This window comes from Pimephales promelas, chromosome 15, assembly GCF_988280905.1.
Source record: "Pimephales promelas chromosome 15, fPimPro1.hap1.1, whole genome shotgun sequence".
Taxonomy (NCBI): domain Eukaryota; kingdom Metazoa; phylum Chordata; class Actinopteri; order Cypriniformes; family Leuciscidae; genus Pimephales; species Pimephales promelas.
In genome coordinates, this window is record NC_142783.1 from 13222244 (window position 1) to 13241268 (window position 19025).

The following is a 19025-nucleotide window of genomic DNA, read 5'->3' on the forward strand; positions in this document are numbered from 1 at the left end:
TGTTATTAAGCTTACGGTACAGTACAGTATGATTCGGGATGGTAAACAATGATCTGGCTTGTGTTTCCACAGCCAACAGTACCCTTACTTGATGGGAGTCTAGGTCCAACCTTTATGTATCGGACTACTGTGCCAAGGTTCGGTATTTTGGTACCATTCACACAACTTCTGACAATTTAAACGGAAATAATTGCGTACCGTACTGTATCGTACCGCTCGGTGGAAACAAGCCGTTAATTCAAATGAAGGCATTGTAATGTTAAGTGTACTGTAACTTTTATAGATGGACCTGCACATATTTTATTGTGTCCAGCTTTTCTACTGATGCAAATCGCACCAAAGCTAGGTGCACACTGTACGATTCGGGGTTCTTAATTATTTTTGTCAAAGAGCAAAATTGAATGTATGATAAATTAGCATGACATGCTCTTTGTGAATGAAATGTCAGAATGTGACACGATTAATAATGTAAGCACCCAGCCAATGCCATTAGTCGTGACCAAAGACGCATATCATACAGGTGATGTCACAGTCACCATTGCCTTTTATAAACCTTTTACAGTCTGACAAAATTTAAAAAAGAGAAAATTTGCACAGTGTACACCCAGCTTAAGTCAACAACACTGCAACTAGTTTAGTACAGCTACAACTTTCCTGGTGTCTGAGATGCATAAATTCTATTTATTGATTTGTTGATTATTTTGAGGATTGTGGGTACAAACTTATTAACAATGAAAAAGGCAAAATGTGCAATTACACCTGGTTTAAACAATGGCAGATTGCACTGGCAGTGTTATAGTAAAATAGATTTATTAAGACCCATTTGGTATCCAACAAATGCTCTCATTTGCTATCTCATAAAAAGTGCTATGGCTTTAAAAGAGACTAAAAATGCATGAGATTAAAATGATATATGACATAAGCCCAAACAGACTTGATTTAGCTAGCTAGAGGGCTTCAGTGATGTAGCAGAAGTGAAATGAGAGAATCAGCATGAACGCACAACATTAGTGTATGCATGAAGAATGGCAGAATTTAGGGCTGGTTTGCTCCCTGACCTAGAATGCATGGTTGTACGCTTGACCTGCTCCTCATGAATAATCATGCAAACATCATCTTTCAGCGCTATCTCTGTGGTGACTAGCTCTGCTTTCGTGTAACGTATGGCCAATTAGGATTATTAGCCAACGTAGGATTACAGATGGACCCATAGTTTCTAAGAAACTTGTTTCTTTTTGGAAACTTGTGACTTTGTCTTACCTTTTGATCCAAACCGAAGTGAAGTGTTTCTTTTCTCAGTGTTTATACAGTCTATCATCTGAAATCTCTTTCTCAGTCAAACAAATAAAACTGTATTTATTCCATGGTAAACTGCATTGTTTATTGCAATATTTATTCTATATCACTAAAAAAAAAGTATTTGAATCTTTACATGTTAAGCCACCAGTTGTTGATAATCGTCACCTTTGAACAGGATATATTATGTGATAACAGTCTCATAGTGATCCCACAGCGTTTGTCAGGGACTCCACCAGCTGGAAGTAATTGTACTTGATATCAAATTCCATGTCATACCAGAAATTCACTGCCAAGACAAAAAGAACATGTTAAACATCATAATTAATCATGATTATTGACATTATTGACCATAAGAGCACAGAACAGAATATGCAAGTAGGGATGCACCAAAATTTTGGCTAACGAAAAAGATTGTTTGTTTTTTCGCACAAAAAGAATTCTCGTCGCTTGATAAACTTATAGTTGAGCCACTGTTGTCACATGGAATATTTAAACATTTTCTTCAATGACTTTCTAGGCCGTCAAGTTTCAATCCCTTAGGCAGCCTATGGAGGAGTGATCCACCTCTCAAATTTAATCAATAATATCTTCATTTGTGTTCCGAAGACGAACGAAGGACTTACGGGGTTGGTACAGCATGGGGGTGAGTAATTAATGACTTCATTTTTGGGTGAACTAACCCTTTAATGTTTTAGCTATTAGAGTGTTGATTACTGAACAAGTTTGTTTAATTAAAGAGCCCCTATCATAGCATTTGAAATGTTCCTATTTTTGTTTTAGGAGTTCCCAAAAACAGTTTAACGTGCAAGCAAGGATAAAAAACACTTTATTTGTCTTATAATTTGCATTTATTTTTGACTGATTTGCTCACCGACTCCCAAATGATTCGTTCTACGATTCATTTTCCCAAACACCTCCTTTGAGTGACGCGAATCTGCGGCGATAGGTCAAATGACCCAGTCAGTTGTTATTGGTAAACCGTAGGCAGAGATTATCGGCAACGGAACGCCCATAACCACGATTATAGCTTGTCAAGTGTTGAAAATTGTATATAGTGTTTGAACAAACGTGTCAGAAAAAGTGCACTTTCCACACGGTCCCTTACTCGCGTCTCCGTCAAGAGCAAGCTTTCCCGGCGAGACTCATATTGCTTATTATATAGAGCGAAGTCATATTTGGCTAAGTCGTTTAGGAGGTAATTGCCATTTTTCAATGAATGTCTGCTGAATATCAAAAACAAAACTAACTTTACCCCGCTTAGAAGCTGTGCGGAGTGTACATAACACACACAACACAATATAACTATATTGTGCATGCTACAGAAAACATAACAGCAAACATTATTAATAATACTTACAGATTGTGATTCGGAGGAGGACGAACCTGATCCATATACACTGGATACCGAGCCCTCCTTCAGGAACAACCGGCTTGCGAATCAACACATTTGAATTCATTTAGGTTTTTGAATTTTGAATGATTCGTCATTAAAATGATGAGAACACAAGGTTCGGGCGTTGCAAATATGAACTCTGACCACTGATTCTTCACATGCTCGTCCCTGGACAATGAAAACAAGTGGCTGAACTGTTTTTGTAATGTAGAACACAGCGTCTTCTCGACATGATGCGATTCAGCTGAAGCTTTTGATGTGTTTTAGACTTCACTTCAAGTTTACACTCCCGTCTGCGCGCGCAGTTGTTGGGAGCGGCCAATGACCTCTCTACGTCACGATGTAACAGCTAATGACTCGTTTCAAAAACAATTCATTTCATAGACTCAGAGTCGACTCTCACTTTTGAAAGACAATAACTTTATATACGGTGCACTTTCAGATATAAATTTTAAGTTTTAAGATATAAGTTTTCATTCCCTTAGAGCTTACACACTACATGAACAGTCATTTTCAAAAATCCATGATAGGTGCTCTTTAATTGATTATTCATTTATTCCTTATTTTCTGTTTTCGGCCAAATGCATCTTGAATTTCGGATCAGAATTTTCATTTCGGTGCATCTCTGCAAGTTAGAAATCCTGTTGGAGGTCACATTACTAACCCGCTATGCAGCCGTGAGACTGTCGCACATGGTGGAACCACAGGGAGGGCAGGTATAACATCTCTCCAGCTTTCACAGTGCAGTGCAGAGGTTTAGCCAGCCTGTAGGAGGGATATCGCTCATAATCTGGGTTGAGAGGGTCTAGAGGGATCCAGGGAACCTGAAAGAGACATGGAAAATATTGAAATATATATATATATACATATATATAAATGTTATCAAATTTATTTATAACATTCATAATTATAAAGTTAATAGAAAAATATGAAATTAAATTTTAATAGTTTAATTTGAATAAACTTAAACACTTTGCTTGAATCTTCCTCATCCACTATTTCAAAGATGCCATCTTCTTTCTGTCTGTATGTCGCTGACTGGTAGAGCTCTATGAGGAGGAAATAAAACAATTCCAATAGACAGAGTCATGAGGCTATTTCCTAAAGCATTTAATGTTAAGCTAAGCAAGCAAAATAAAAGATTAGGATAGAGAAACAACCCCTTACCATACGGTATGAAAGGTCTATCAGTCGGAGGAAGTAAAATAAATTCTTTCTGTCCAGAGATCACGCAGTATATATTCTCATAATGATCTTTATGCACTACAGATACAACAAAACTGTGTTTACTTACAAAAATGGGTACATATATAAGCAGTAAACCTTTTTGATTTCAAGGTTACTGGGCACAACAATATTCAAAGGCGCTCCTAGATTTATTTTTTAAAGATTCCAGAAGTTTTAAGGTTCCTGCTCTTTTTAAACAATGAGTTACATGACTTTTCTAGTCATTTGTTATTTGCTGGATAAGGTTATACTTATACAATATTTTATGTTTATGAACAAGTACGACAAACTTACTTGACGTGACAGCGCTTTCCTCCCCAAGCCAGAAATTTACAGCATCAGGCTTTTTTCCTGAAAAACAAAATATAAAAAAACAATAACAATTTCAGAGTCTACATTACACATTATTTTGACATTCTCCAACCAACCATTCTCCAGGTAGAGACGAAATGTAAAATGTGTGGACATACCAAGTGCTTCACTCATCCAGGGAATGTGAGTCTTTACGTCTCCCGTCAGCTCCGGTAACTCCTCAGTCAGATTTGAGCATTGCTTCTGAACATAAAACACACCACTGCTCGTCACCTTCCCCTCTACGATATCCAGCAGAGAGGTGAAGGTCATCTGACGTTCCTCTGGCTTCACAAAGCGATTCCCGTTTATGGCATCTGCGTATCCGTTTGGAGTGACGGCCACACTGATGACTTTGGAGCCCACTTTCTCTCTGCACAAATATGAAAAAGGTTGCATAGAAACATTTTCAGGGCAAGTTAGAAGTCTCTGGCTGATCTGATCATCTGATTGGCTCACCTGAGATAAGTGGGGTTCCATTTAGACAAAGCTGGCCAATCACTGAAGGCGTTGCGAATGATGCAAGGCTTATTGGGTCCAATCCAGTCACGATAAAACTGAAGTGAAGAGAGGGGCCCATCTAGGTATGGCACTGCATCATTAAGATAAAGCTCTAAGGAAGAAAATACATAACAATCTCAATGATATACAAGTCATTACAAGGCTTGTGTTTTGGAGTATGCTGGGTTAAAATTTAATTTGCACAAATAAAAAATTATTGTAACATTGTTTTCATAACAATTTATTAATCCCAATTATCCTGAAATATATATATATATATATATATATATATATATATATATATTGAGTGCTAGGGGGTCTGTGGGAAGATTTAGAAAAAAATCAGTATTTATATATTTATAATTTAAGATAAATAAATAAGATTAAACTTAGTAAATAAATAAGTTGAGTAAAATAAATGAAATAAGACTTAAATAAATAAATAATACATTTACACATTTAACTAAATTGTATTTTTTATTTTTAATATAAAGTACATTAATGGAATGCATCTTGCATGCATACATCTGCAACTTACAGAGAGTAAAAAACATAATGATGTAATGAGGGCTAATATAAACTAAATTGTTTACACAATTATAATGTTACATTTTCATAGTTTAATTGGGTCTTTATACATAAAAATATATAGCTATCTTTTACATTTTTGGATGTGGGTCCTTCACATGCGAATCATCTATGTTGGGGGTCTGTGGCTAGAAGATTGATAAAAACTGTCTTAATATATATATATATATATATATATATATATATATATATATATATATATATATATATATATATATATATATATATATATATATATATATTGGTGCAACAAATATTTGTGTATATTCTTTAAATGGATACTGTGTAGATTTATATTGCATGTAAATGATCTGTCTATCTATCGGGATATGATTATATGGTTATATATGGTTGGTTAAATTATTTATTAACTATGTTAATAAGTCAATAGACAGCAAATTAACTCACCCCGAGCTTCTTTGGGAAAATCCCTCAAGCATTCTTTAACTGCATCCATAACCCTATCCACATGTTTCTATGGAACCAATATTGACTGTTGATTTTCACAAGCCTCAGTCAGCTTAAAATATACATAATATACTTTCTATCCATGCATATCACAGTATCTATACACGAAAAACTATTCATTGATTTAACCATTAATAGTTTGAAATTATTTGTTGTGACAGCTCATGCACACCTCACGTTTAATGTGTCTTCCGCTCATGCGCATCAGTGACTGTTTACAGCGTTGTGTCTGTCTCCCTCTACTGTCCGGAGACTGCGTTGCTTACAAAATATTTGTATTTTCAAATTGTTATTTTCCGTTAGCGCAAAAAGCCAAACAAAAATGTAAGTTTGTTGTTTTGTTACAAACATATTTTATTTGAGCTTCCTAGAGAGAACTAACTCCTGAGTTTTGATGGCATGATTTGTCACGCCTTTGTGAGTAGCTCCACACGGCTCCACACTTGATGCCAATTAGATCACATCCACAGCTACAGAAACACTGAGACTGGGAAACTTTAGGGTACTTTATGGAAATCCGTAAGGAACATGGATGAGGAGGCATCCCTAGAAAATTACTTTGACCATACTCTCGTAAGTTGTTAAATGAAATGCTGAAATGCTAGTGTTTGGTGAGTATAATTTGTTAGCTGAAAACATAAGCAAAATTAGCGTGATGCACATCTTCCTATTACATAAATGAAGCAATTGAAGAGTTCAGATGCAAAAGCCTCTAAGTGCCATTTGAAATTTTCTTCTAGAATGATCATTTTTATCAAGCTTGTATATTTAAGTTCAGTGATTTCACTTAAATGGCAATAATGATTACCTATTAATTGTCATTTAAGTGAAATTACTGAACTTAAATATACAAGTTTGATAAAAATCATCATTAAAGAAGAAAATTTCAAATGGCATTTAGAGGCTTTTGCATCTGAACTCTTCAATTATAAATTAGAAAACGTATAACGAAAGAAATACAGTAATAAACACATGTGATATTTTGCAGAAATTAATGAACAGACAAATTATAAATTAATTATAATTATAAATTACTAAATGTAATTTACGTCATTTTATTTTTTTGGAATGTTGGCCCTCCCTAACAATAAAAGGTATGTTAAACTTAAAAGGTTAAATAGACGCCATTAACTTTTTTGCTTGTTCTTCTAAGGGTTCATCTGATTACATCTTTGAGGGGGATCTGGGCCTACAGGGTCCTGCTCCTCAGCTCCAGGATTCCTCTTTCCTGTCCTCTTTAACCTCTCAGGAGAAAGATCTCACTGAGGACTTGGACCTTAGCTTCTTACCCGATGAACTGAGCACTCAAGATGAGCCGCCACAGTCTGAGAATGACAGCAGGAATGAGGACAGTGGTGTCTACACCGACGGTCCACCGAGAGAGTCGGCAGAGGCAGATACTGACACCAGTAATTTTGCCAAAAACACCTCACAGTTCAACCTCCCGATGACTCCCATGACTCCTATGACCCCCATGACCCCAGTGACAGAGAGTTCAGGCATCATCCCACAATTACAGTAAGGCATTATATAGGGAAAATATGAAGAGCGTGTATCCAAGTTTCTTCTTCAAGCGTTGCAGAAAAGGCTGTAAAATATTGACTCCATAATTTCACCAAAACAAATGTTTGTAGTAAGTCAGTTACCTTTGTACATGTAAAGAGTGATTACTTTTAAACCACCCGCCACTGGATGCTAGATTTTAGTGAGAAATGCATCTGTTAACCAATGCCAGTCTATATTTCCAAACCAGTTTTTGATTATACACAGGAATATTGTGTCAACAGTGAATCTTGCTTGTCCTCTGGATCTCAAATCCATTGCACTTCAAGCTCGAAATGCTGAATACAACCCAAAGGTACTTTAATACTGAAGTTTATTTGTACAACACTGTATAGATAGAACTGTTTTAAAAAAGACAAACATTATCTAGCTTTCAGTTCCTGTAAATTCTGTCATTGTTTACTCTGTTGACTTGATAATCTTCATGTTTGGGTGAACAATTTCTTTATGATATACTGTTCCAGGTATTTTCACTATCATAACTCCAATTTTTTCTTATGTATAGCGTTTTGCTGCAGTTATAATGAGGATCCGTGAACCAAGAACTACCGCTCTCATTTTCAGCTCTGGAAAAATGGTCTGCACTGGAGCCAAGAGGTATATATATATATTCTAAACTCCTAACTATAATGCATTAGGGTAGTACGGCTGTAAAACAGACAAACTTAGCTCAGAAATGGTCTTACATGTGTCTTTTACCCTATATTTCCCTTTTCCTTTGTTTATCTTTCCAAGCAGTGAGGAGCAATCTCGCCTTGCTGCACGGAAATATGCTCGGGTGGTACAGAAACTTGGTTTCCCTGCCAAATTCCTTGACTTCAAAATCCAAAACATGGTTGGAAGTTGTGATGTCTGCTTTCCTATACGCTTAGAAGGCCTGGTCCTCACTCACCAGCAGTTCAGCAGGTCTGGACTGGCGTCTGTCGAATCATAAATTAGTTTGATGGCTACTAGCCCACAATATTATATGACTTGACTACATCGTAACATCTGTCTTTAACCAGTCGACCATTTTCCCCCTACAGCTATGAGCCGGAGTTGTTTCCTGGTTTGATATATCGCATGGTGAAGCCACGTATTGTGCTGCTGATTTTTGTATCTGGGAAAGTTGTGCTCACAGGTAATTCTCTAGCATAATCTAACTGAGTGCATTCTTAAAAACATATTCAGCAGCCATGCATTGTAAATCTATTTATGTTATTATGATTTCAGGTGCAAAAGAGCGGGCAGAGATCTATGAAGCCTTTGAAAATATTTACCCCATCCTGAAAGGGTTCAGGAAGCAGTAGAAGCACTGCACTTAATGTGAATATAATGATGTGCTTCGTATGTGTTAGTGGTACTTCAAAGATTTGAATGCAATAATTGAATCTAACTTGTGTTATTGCACTTGGTTTATTGTCTTTATGTTTACTTTGTAATGTCTGCATTAGTGAGGGTTGCTGAGATAACAGAGCATCCTAAAAGTGTACTGTAAAGAGTAAATGATTCGTTAAAATATTCAGCTTTACCCTATGTGGACTCTCGAATGGAGACAGAAAGTATCCTCTTCAGTTATGACTATGTTTTGTCCCTCTTGTACATGTTGAACTGCTTCTTGCTGATGCAGGTAAATAAATTTGAACACTTCTCTTTTGGATACTATTCATGTGTGTGATTATTTGTGTTTTTGAAAGTTTCTAATGCTCACCAGTCACCACCAAGGCTTTTATTTGATTAAAATACTTTAAAAAGATTAATATTTTGAAATATGATTACAATTTTGAATAACTCTTTTCTATTTGAATATATTTCAAAAATAAAATGTGTTCCTGTGATGACAAAGCTGGATTTTCAGCACCATTACTCCAGTCTTCAATGTCACATGAGCCTTGAGAAATCATTCTTATGTCCTGCTTTGGTGCTCAATAAAAAGAAAAAAAAAACATAGATTCAAGTATGGTTATTATTATTATCATGGTAAATGTTTCTTATTATTATGGTAAAGGAACCCCACTACCACACAGCACACACGTGACAGCACATACACAAACATACGTCAGATGGTACGTAGGGCAGACAGCCATCACACACAGCTAGTAGTTATAGAGACATTAGGACCAGAGTTTTATTTTAGTATTTTCAACCACGAATCATGTAAATCTCAGAGTGAACGTTTCTAATTGGCTTTTATTATCCATAGTGCCTGTATCATCATGGCTTGTACCTTATCAGGCGAACCCCGGTCTTCGGGGCCCGGTGAAGAGCATCCAGAGTCTGGGTATGAGGCCCGGGCGCCCTCACGACCCCATCCGCCTGTGCAGCACCTTCAGCCGGCGTGCGCTGGCGCTGGCGCCGCGGTCATGGTCGAGGCGCTGGATGATGCAGAGGGGCTGTTTGTTGCCGTGGAGAGATGTCCGCTTTGCAACACCGCCAGACGCAGACTGACCTGCGCCCGGTGCATTCAGAACGGGGATTTCGTATATTTTGATGGAAGAAATCCGGAGAGGTGTGTTTTATTTATTTTTTTCCTTTTAATTATTTACGATGTATGCTAATACAGTTTAGCATGCTAGCATATATCAGTATTATCCCTTTCGCATCGTTTTATTTTATTTAAGCTCACGTTTCCCCTTGATTTAAAAGTGTTTTCGGGGTTTTATGAGTTCTGTAAAGAAACCTGGCTGTAATAGTATTTAGCTAATTCAATCATGGGCCAAGAATGCTAACATGCTAACTGCTAATAATGTAAACAAACGGTCAGACAAACAAAGAGGTACAGGTTTCAGCTGTCTCTTTCATTTCTTGTCAGATGTCAGTGGCGTGGCAATTGAAATATGTTTTAAATTCATAATTAAAAGTGTTGTCATGGCTTATTTAAGTTTTGTAAAGGAACTTTTTGGCAATATTTGACATGTCAAATGTGTTGACCAAGGTTTAGCTGAGTCATGTTACCAAATGTGACAGTATCCTTATTAACTTTGGCGTTTTTGTTTGTATGTGTGTGTGTGTAAATATATATATATATATATATATATATATATATATATATACTTGCTTGTTGTGGGATATTCTCACTGTATTTTCTCTCTCTCTTTTTTTGTATTTCGGCATGAAAAGGTATTCAGAAAAGCTTGAAAGACTCCAGAAGCTGAAGAATGAAAAGGAGAATCTTCAACAGAGGTATGATATCAACATCACGTGGTGCACAATCCAACATTTTGCACTGTTATTACTCAAGTCTGAATTTTCCTTTTGTTTCAGTGTCATCAGAGCCATGGACAAGAAAGTTGAGGCAGACCAGCTTGTAAGTATTTTTGTTCATGTTTTAAGTGCTTCAATTTTAAGTTAAAAGATGATAAAAGATATAAATCTGTTTTAAGCTATTTCTCAGCATCATGCCTGTGTGTTTTGTTTAACACAGAAGTGGAAAATCATGTCATGCAGGATGAAGATCCAACAACTCAAAGAAGCCATCTGCACTAGCAATGAAGAAGTCAAGAGTGGTGTGTATCACAATAAAAATGATTCCATGACAAAAATGTGTAAACATGCATAAATCACATTGAACTGTGGTACTCATACAGTTGTGGTCAGGATTTTTGGCACCCCTGGTTAATGTGATCAAATATGGTTGTAAAATAAATCTGCATTGTTTATCCTTTTGAATTTTTTTTTAATCTAAAAATTCGCAAAAAATATTCTTTTCATTAAAGGAGAGAAATGAAAGTGAGGGGTAAATCACATTATGAAATAAATGTTTTTCTCCAAAACACGTTGGCCATAATTATTGGCACCCTTTTATTCAATACTTTTTTTCAATCGACCTGGCAAAAAAAACACAGGTCCCTTTTGAAGTTCCAGTCGTGCCTGACAATGAAATATACTGGAGTTTGTTTTTGGATGAGTGAGACGAGTAGGATTTTTCATGAAACCCTCCAAACAGTTTGAGATGATGTAGGGGTTGTTTGAATGCTTTTTTTAAAGGCTTTTTGACCCCAATACTCATCTAATGTCTGCAGTTCTCCATCTGTGATCTTCGGAGAGTCTTTGGCCACTCGAACTCTCCTCTTCGTTGTGCATTAGGACGATAATGACACCCGTCCTCTTCCAGGCAGATTCATAACATCTTTAGTTTGATTGGAACTTCTTGATTATTGCCCTGATGGTCAAAATGGGCATTCTTTAGCTATTTTCTTACAGCCACTTTCTATTTTGTTACACTCTGCTGTCTTTTGGTTCACATCACTATATCAACTATATTCTTTGGTTTTACACATTGTGATGGATGATTAAGGGAATTTGGCCTTTGTGTTTCCTCATATTTACTGTATATTGTCATGGATGGACAATGTCATGTTCTTAGTCACCCTTGTGTGCTAAAAAATGTTAATATTAATGGGAATATACTTCAGAGATATTTTACTCTTAAAAAATTCGAGGGGTGCCAGTAATTGTGTCCATGTCCATGTCCACCTCCCCACACACACTTTAAATTAGTTTACTAGAAAGGTTAGATTTTTGCAGTTTTTTTGAATGAAAGATCAACAGGACAGTGCAGATTTATTTTTAAGCCATATTTACCAGGGGTGCCATTAATTCTGGCCACAGCTGTATGTAAGTTCTCTCTAGTCCTTTAAGTAGAAAAAGGCGGAATAATAATAATAAAATAGCAGTCTGTTGTTTGATGTCATTACTGTTGCTTTTTCTTTTAGGCAAGGAGCTGTTGTTGCGTTCCCAGGAGGAAGGGCAGCGGCTGCAGCGCAGGGCCAGCCGACATCAGGAAAAGAGGGACAAAATTAAGCGGCACAACCAACGTCTGGGCGAGCTCCTAGAGAAGAGATCCAAAGAGCTGCAGGGGAGGCTGGGTGCCCTGGCTGAGGTGCGGAGAGAGCACATCCTGGAGCTCACCACTCACATCTTCAACATCCAGGAGGAGAAGCATGGCAGCAGGTCAGAGCAGATGAGCAGAAATAGACTCTAATCATCATCAAAATATATGTGGATGAATATTTTAGCCTAGCTTGTTGCAAATGCAGTCTGGAATGGTCAATACTACTGTAGATTTTGGTCAAAACAGGTAAACTAGGAGTACTTGCTAGCGAGCGATATGCTCCATAGTCATATCGTCCTATCGTCAGCCTGTGAGATCGCCGATACACAATGTTATCACGTGCGGAGTTTAGGGGGTGCAATAGTTTACTTTTTGGATCATTCATTTTCTTATTTACTTGTTTATTTACTCATTTATTTACATTCTTTGTTTTATTGTCCTGGGAAATGAGAATTTCCCAATGCAATTTGTAAACTTTGCATGACATTTATGCTGGTGAAGGAGTCTCTAACCACAGTCAATTATTACCTGAAAGTGAAAGCAAAAACTGATGGAGCTTTTGGCATCTAACCCTGTATTAACAGCGTATTAATTCATGACGAGAACTGAATCTATACATATATATAAATTATTATTATTTTTTTAAGGAATTAGTACTTTTTATTAGGGCTGTGCAAAGATTAATTGCGATTTAATCGCATCACAAATAAAAGTTTGTGTTTACATAATATATTTGTGTGTACTGTGTATAATTATTTTGTATATATAAATACACACACATGCATGAATATATTTAATAAAATGTGTTATTCATATATAAAATATTTATTTTATATTTATGTATAATATAGATTATAATATATAATTATATATATATATACACAGTATTTATGTGCAAATAATTCGTAAATATATATATATCCATGCATATGTATTTATATATACAAAAAAAACAAATTATACACACAGCACACGCACATATGTTATGTAAACACAAACTTTTATTTTGGATGCGATTAATCGCAATTAATCTTTGCACAGCCCTACTTTTTTATAAATTAATACTTTTATTCAGCAAGAATGCATTCAATTTTCAAAAGATCAAAAGTGACCTTAAAGATATTCGCATAGTTACAAAATATTCTGTTTTATATATCAGCATATTGGAATGATTTCTGAAGGCTCATGTGACACTGAAGACTGGAGTTTCTGACTCGGAAATGTATTAAAATAGTAAACGGTTCTTTTAAATTGTAATATTTCACAATCTAAATAATTTACTACAGTTTTGATCAAATATATGCAGTCTTGGTGAGCACAAGATACATCTTTCAAAAACATTAACATTTAAACCATATTGCATATTTCTTTCCTCCAGATATACCCACCATAACCTCAAAAAAAACATACTGACTTCTCGCTTATGAATGTGTCCTTTGAGGTGGACACATTATTTCACTCGGTTGCTCCAGGGTCACTGTAATTGGCTTACTATCACCTGGCATTGATACATGATCATGAACTAAACTTGTTAGGCCAGTTTTTGAATGCATCATCATCTCAAGTATTTGTATCCTTCAGGGACCCAGCGGATCCAGCCGTGGCTGAGTATGACCTTGCTCTGACCTCCAGCACCGTCAGTGAACTCGCAGAGGCGAGGCGAACCACCTATCATTCAGGCCGCTGGATCTGGGACGATCAGAACGGAGAGACAAGCATCAGTATCACTGGGCCACACGTCACACTTCCCAGTAATGGAGATTGCTCAGCCTATTACAGCTGGGTGGAGGAGAAGAGTGGAAACCAGGGGCCAGGTACAGAATTCACAGATCATCACTGTCTCATCTCTGTTTCTCAAACACGTTTAAAGACATTTTAACAGTCAACCCTAACCCTCCTAACCCAATAGTCCATTAAACAGTTTTCATCCAAAGCAAACTTTAAAATATAGGTTTTTAAATCGCACGTTTAAAGGGGTCATGAAGTGGCTTTTTAAATTTTGAGATCAACTTATAATGATCGCTTGGTTTTTGCATTCAAAAACATCAAAATGAATAAGTAATAGGCTATTTTGTACCCTAGTTTTGAGCCTAGCTCCAAAATACTCGGTTTTTATGGGCGTCTCGCACTGGAGACTTGTGAGTGGATAACAGTTTTGCATATTATAATGAGTTTCAACTCGTTGGTGCACGTCTTTAGCTATGCGTATAATGCGCGAATCAGTGGGCGGGGCTAAACCGGGCGTGTTGAAGTAGGCGTTGATCTTCTTCTGTGAGGACGGTGTTTTTTATCCTCTTTGACGTCATAGTTCCCCACTTTGAAAAAGAGTCGTTTGCTGAGGCTGGTGTCAATAAAAGCTTTTATTGGACTAAGAAGGACGTTTTCAGGTCTGAAACTTACAGGATATTCTTATAATAATGACGATGACCTCTTAGATGTCAAAAGCTCAAGGAAAATTTGATTTCTCAGTTCATTGTGATAATTATATTTCATTATACAAAAACAGAAAAAGAGTTTATGTTAAAGAAGAGTACAGTATGGATTTGATTTCTAAAACTGTAAACAGCTAAACATTTAATTAATCTCATAAGTCAACACACTATCTTTGGCATGCTTATTTGTGACATTATAGAAGTCATTTTATGAAAGGAAAAATGTCTGATTTATTTAACATGTTGTGTTGAAATCATTATTTTGGTAACACTTTACAGTAAGGTCTCATTTATTTTTAAATATGAACTAACTATGAGCAACATATATTTTTTGCAGCGTTTATTAATCTTTGTTAATGTTACTTAATAAAACATTTCATATTCATGGTATTTCACAGTATTTAAAAAATAAAAAAATATATTGATAAACTTTGAGATTAACATTAGCTAAGATTGATAAATGCTTTAAAAGTATGATGTTAACTCATGCTAACTGACGTTAACTAATGTTAACAAATGAAACTTTATTGTAAAGTGTTATCTTTTTTTGTTTAGAGTTGGACCACATCAACCCGGCGCACACCATCAGTGCCGCCCTCTGTTATGCCACACAGCTCGTCAATATCCTGTCTCATATTCTGGATGTCAACCTTCCAAAAAAGTTGTGCAACAGGTTACAGACGCATGTTTACTGTCAAACCTTCAGTTAAAAACATCATAGCATCTGTATTTTTATTGCAAAAATGTGACACAAAAATCTGCAGTATTTAAGTTTCATTTTTAAGGTTGTTCAGCTCAGAGACGTCTGATGAGTCCTGTATTCTGTTTCGTTTCCTCTGCAGTGAGTTCTGCGGAGATAATCTGACTCGCTACCGATTCACCCGTGCCGTAAACAAGCTCAACACCAACATCCTGCACCTCTGCTTCTCACAGGTAAAAACTGAGAACACTCGGAGTCTGATCTGAGAAGTCATATTCTGCACATACCTCATGTTTATGCTCTCTTCTCAGCATGTTGACAGCGAGCTGCTTCATCCTCACCACACTTTGAGGAATATCATGTTTCTAGTGTCTCCAGCAAACAAGAACCTTGGCAGGTGAGAAATCACATTGATCTATTTCTTAGTTAGCGAGAACAATGTACTTTAGGATTGTATATATGTTATATATCAAATTCTAATAGATAAAATCAGGTCCCACCCTAATTATTTGACATGTGCATAAAAAAACATATGCACTCAATTGAGGTGGATACATGTTTTTATCCGCCAAGACATGCAAATAAACTATGACGGAAACACATTTACTGAATAAATCCCTCAGTGCACCACAAAAAACTCACGTGACTTTGCCTCAAACGGAGGATGTGATTGGATAACTACACTAACCAGCTGACCAATCATATAGCACAGCATCTCAAATGAAACGCCTAAGCCAAAGTCATCAAAATGATTGGGTATAATGACCTCCCAGAAGTGTCTCTCATGATTTGCATTCACAAACACCAGGGGCCTCATGTACAAAGACTTAAAGCTGTAAATGTGCGTACGCACAAAAAAACCCAGATGTATGAACGTCTGCGTACGAAGGATCCCACGCATATTCTCTTTGTACATCCCAAATAACGTAAAATTGAGCGCACATGCATGAGCACAACGCCCCACCCAGTCTCCTCCCTCAATTAAATCAATTTAAATATGGTAATTAGTCCAATTTGGCAAAAGAAACCTGCAAGAACATACATTTACTGGCACTTTTGAAAAAACAAATTCAATGTGTCCTTGCTGAATAAAAATATTACTTCCTTGCTGAATAAAAATATTACTTCCTTTTTTTACCTTTACTGACCAAATTAATGAAGTTTATTTTTTATTCCTAAGCCAACGCTGCCATTGCTGGACGGGTTTGCACATGCTTTATGTTCTTACTTAATTGCATAATAGAATATTTTAATAAGACTCATGTGACATAATTTGTAATTGATACATTATTTGACATATTATTAAGCAATATCTGACAGCTGGTGGTGCGATAGAACAATTCGTAGTGTAATGTTTGCCACTTCACTTCATTGCCTCTAGTAGTCGCCAACGGACAAAAATCAAGGCAAATGTACGTAAGCCAGACATGAACTTTACTTGGAGGAACGCACATTTTTACGTTAATTTCACTGTTAGGCCGTGTGTCCACCAAAGTAGACGCTCTGCTGAAGACGCCGTACTTTTGGCGCTTGAGAGCATTTTGGCAGCGCAGCGTTTTTTCCGTTGAGACGTTTCGTCCCATTGAAAACAATTGAAAACATACGCCAGGCGCGTGGAAAAACGCTTTGGTGGACACACGGCCTTAGTAGTAGTACATCATCTGGCTGTGAATATGGAAACTGACGTACGCTGTGTTTTTGTACGTACGCAGTGTTAATGCATAAAGGCGTGTGTCCACCAAAGTGTTTTTAGCCAGCTGAAAACGCTAGACGCTCTGCTGAAGACGCCGTGCTTTGGGCGCTTGAGAGCGTTTTGGCAGCGCAGCGTTTTTTCCATTGAGACGTTTCGTTGCTATGATACAGAATATCCGCAGCAGTTGTATGCTGTGACAGTTGGTCGGTGTGGTATTAGTCCCGCCCCATCTCCACTGTGATTGGACAGCTGGGTAAGAAGTGACAGTGATGAGCGCTGCGTTTTATCCAAAGTTGAACATTTTTCAACTCCCAGCGACCAGTAAAAAACGCTGGGCGCTCGGCGCTTCAGCGTAAAAAAAAACGCTCAGCGCCTCGGTACGCTCATGGCGTTTAAAAAACGCGGCGCTCCCATTGAAAACAATTGAAAACATACGCCAGGCGCGTGGAAAAACGCTTTGGTGGACACACGGCCTAAGGCCCTAGGCATCCAAACATGAGATAACATGACAGCATTTCATTTGTGCCCTTTAAGGTGCAACTCATTTATAATGGAGGAAAAAAAGAGATACAGTTTCTTCCCCGATTGCAGCAACTTCCATTTTTATTACAGAAATTTTTTGCCAGTTTCCCAGGAAGTGACGATTTTGTTCTCTTGAACACGTGGAATGGAAACGCTACTTTATTTGAAAATTTTTGATGCAGTAAGTTAAATTCGCAACTTTGGGTGGAAAAATAGAGCTACTGAAGACTGGAGGAATGGCTGCTGAAAATTCTGCTTTGCCATCACAGGAATTAAAAAATGAGTAGTACGAATATTAGTGTATATCAGCTTTTCACACTCTTGTTCACTGCACAGAACGGGGCCGTTCGAGGTGAGCGCTGACTTGGAAGACTCAATGGAGTTTGTGGAACCAGAGGAGGCTGGACCAGTGGAGGAGAGCGGAGACGAGGTAGTGACGGATGAAGAAACAGACTTGGGCACAGATTGGGAGACTGTTCCAAGCCCTCGCTTCTGTGACATCCCCTCCCAGCCTATGGATCTTTCCCAGAGCGGAATGCAAGCGTCCCAGCCAGTTGGCAACGCAGGGGGCATGATCTCCTCCGCGGCCGCATCCGTCACGTCCTGGTTTCGCGCCTACACCGGGCAGCGCTGAGATCTGGTGGATGTGGGGGTGGTTAGAACTATGCAAACACCCTATTACTGTCACCCACATTACTTGTCAACTTGCCTGTGGGGGGAAAAAAAGGGAAGTTTTCATCTGGCTGCTCGTACTGAATAAAGTAGAAACCAGAGTGAATCATGTATTCCTCAGAAACAACTTTTTTGTGTGGGTTTCTTGCAGGATGGAAGAGTGTAGTGAACTACTTCTACTTTTTTGATCTTTTGTAGCTCACATTATACTGTAGACACCAGTCAACTTTATTCATTGTTCATTGCCAAATATTTTTGTGAATCGGTGAAAAACTTGTACTTTCAAAGCATCGTTGGACATGGACTTGACTGTGCTTTTAGAGTTTTGAATGATGAACGCACGTTCTCACCAGCTCTTCAAAGAACCTTACCGTATAAATGTTGCTGGACTTGTCTGAGAGTGGCAAATATTATTGGTTTCTTGTTTTATTAGATTATACATTTACAAGAGGAATTGTATTTTATGAATTTATAAGCTTTTTTTGCCCTCTTTACATTTTCTGAAACACTGCAAGCTGCAATGGGCATACATATACAGCATTGGTACTATTCAGTGCTCTTAGGATTTATGTACAGGTTTATTTTTTTTCACCACCTTTAGTTGTTGAAAGAAAAGAAATGCATATTTACTCGGTTTCATTTGAGAAAAAAAATGTGTTTGTATTAGCAGACACCCTTCATTATTAAATTGAATACCTCTCTGAAATGCAATAGAAATGAAGCATTATTCCAGTATATACAAACTTGAATACATATGATGTATTTGGTCTGGGTACAATTGTATTTACCCTTCTCTGAGGCAT

The 19025-nt window shown here is 37.2% G+C and overlaps 3 protein-coding genes across 4 annotated transcripts; 2 read left to right on the forward strand and 1 right to left on the reverse strand.

Moving 5' to 3' along the window:
* Nucleotides 1–392: 392 nt before the first annotated feature.
* jmjd7 (jumonji domain containing 7) lies at nt 393–6056 on the reverse strand. The gene is made up of 9 exons (XM_089120178.1): nt 6000–6056; nt 5768–5834; nt 4730–4883; nt 4390–4643; nt 4214–4270; nt 3860–3955; nt 3665–3741; nt 3357–3516; nt 393–1585 (listed from the first exon to the last, which is right to left on the reverse strand). The coding sequence occupies exons 1-9, from the start codon at nt 6030–6032 to the stop codon at nt 1497–1499; spliced, it is 987 nt and encodes a 328-aa protein (XP_088976304.1). The 5' UTR covers nt 6033–6056; the 3' UTR covers nt 393–1496.
* A 30-nt stretch (nt 6057–6086) lies between these two features.
* Nucleotides 6087–9034, forward strand: tbpl2 (TATA box binding protein like 2). 2 transcript variants are annotated; one of them, XM_039666272.2, is made up of 7 exons: nt 6087–6400; nt 6981–7345; nt 7598–7685; nt 7896–7987; nt 8126–8296; nt 8416–8510; nt 8603–9034. In XM_039666272.2, the coding sequence occupies exons 1-7, from the start codon at nt 6356–6358 to the stop codon at nt 8677–8679; spliced, it is 933 nt and encodes a 310-aa protein (XP_039522206.1). In that variant the 5' UTR covers nt 6087–6355; the 3' UTR covers nt 8680–9034. The 2 variants fall into 2 exon arrangements, with proteins under 2 accessions (XP_039522206.1, XP_039522229.1); XM_039666295.2 differs by having other exon boundaries at nt 8129–8296.
* Nucleotides 9035–9430: 396 nt separating this feature from the next.
* On the forward strand, nt 9431–18349 carry atg14 (autophagy related 14). Its single transcript, XM_039673665.2, has 10 exons — nt 9431–9878; nt 10490–10552; nt 10634–10676; nt 10794–10875; nt 12085–12322; nt 13785–14017; nt 15191–15308; nt 15478–15568; nt 15647–15732; nt 17887–18349. The coding sequence occupies exons 1-10, from the start codon at nt 9586–9588 to the stop codon at nt 18182–18184; spliced, it is 1545 nt and encodes a 514-aa protein (XP_039529599.1). The 5' UTR covers nt 9431–9585; the 3' UTR covers nt 18185–18349.
* Nucleotides 18350–19025: the final 676 nt, after the last annotated feature.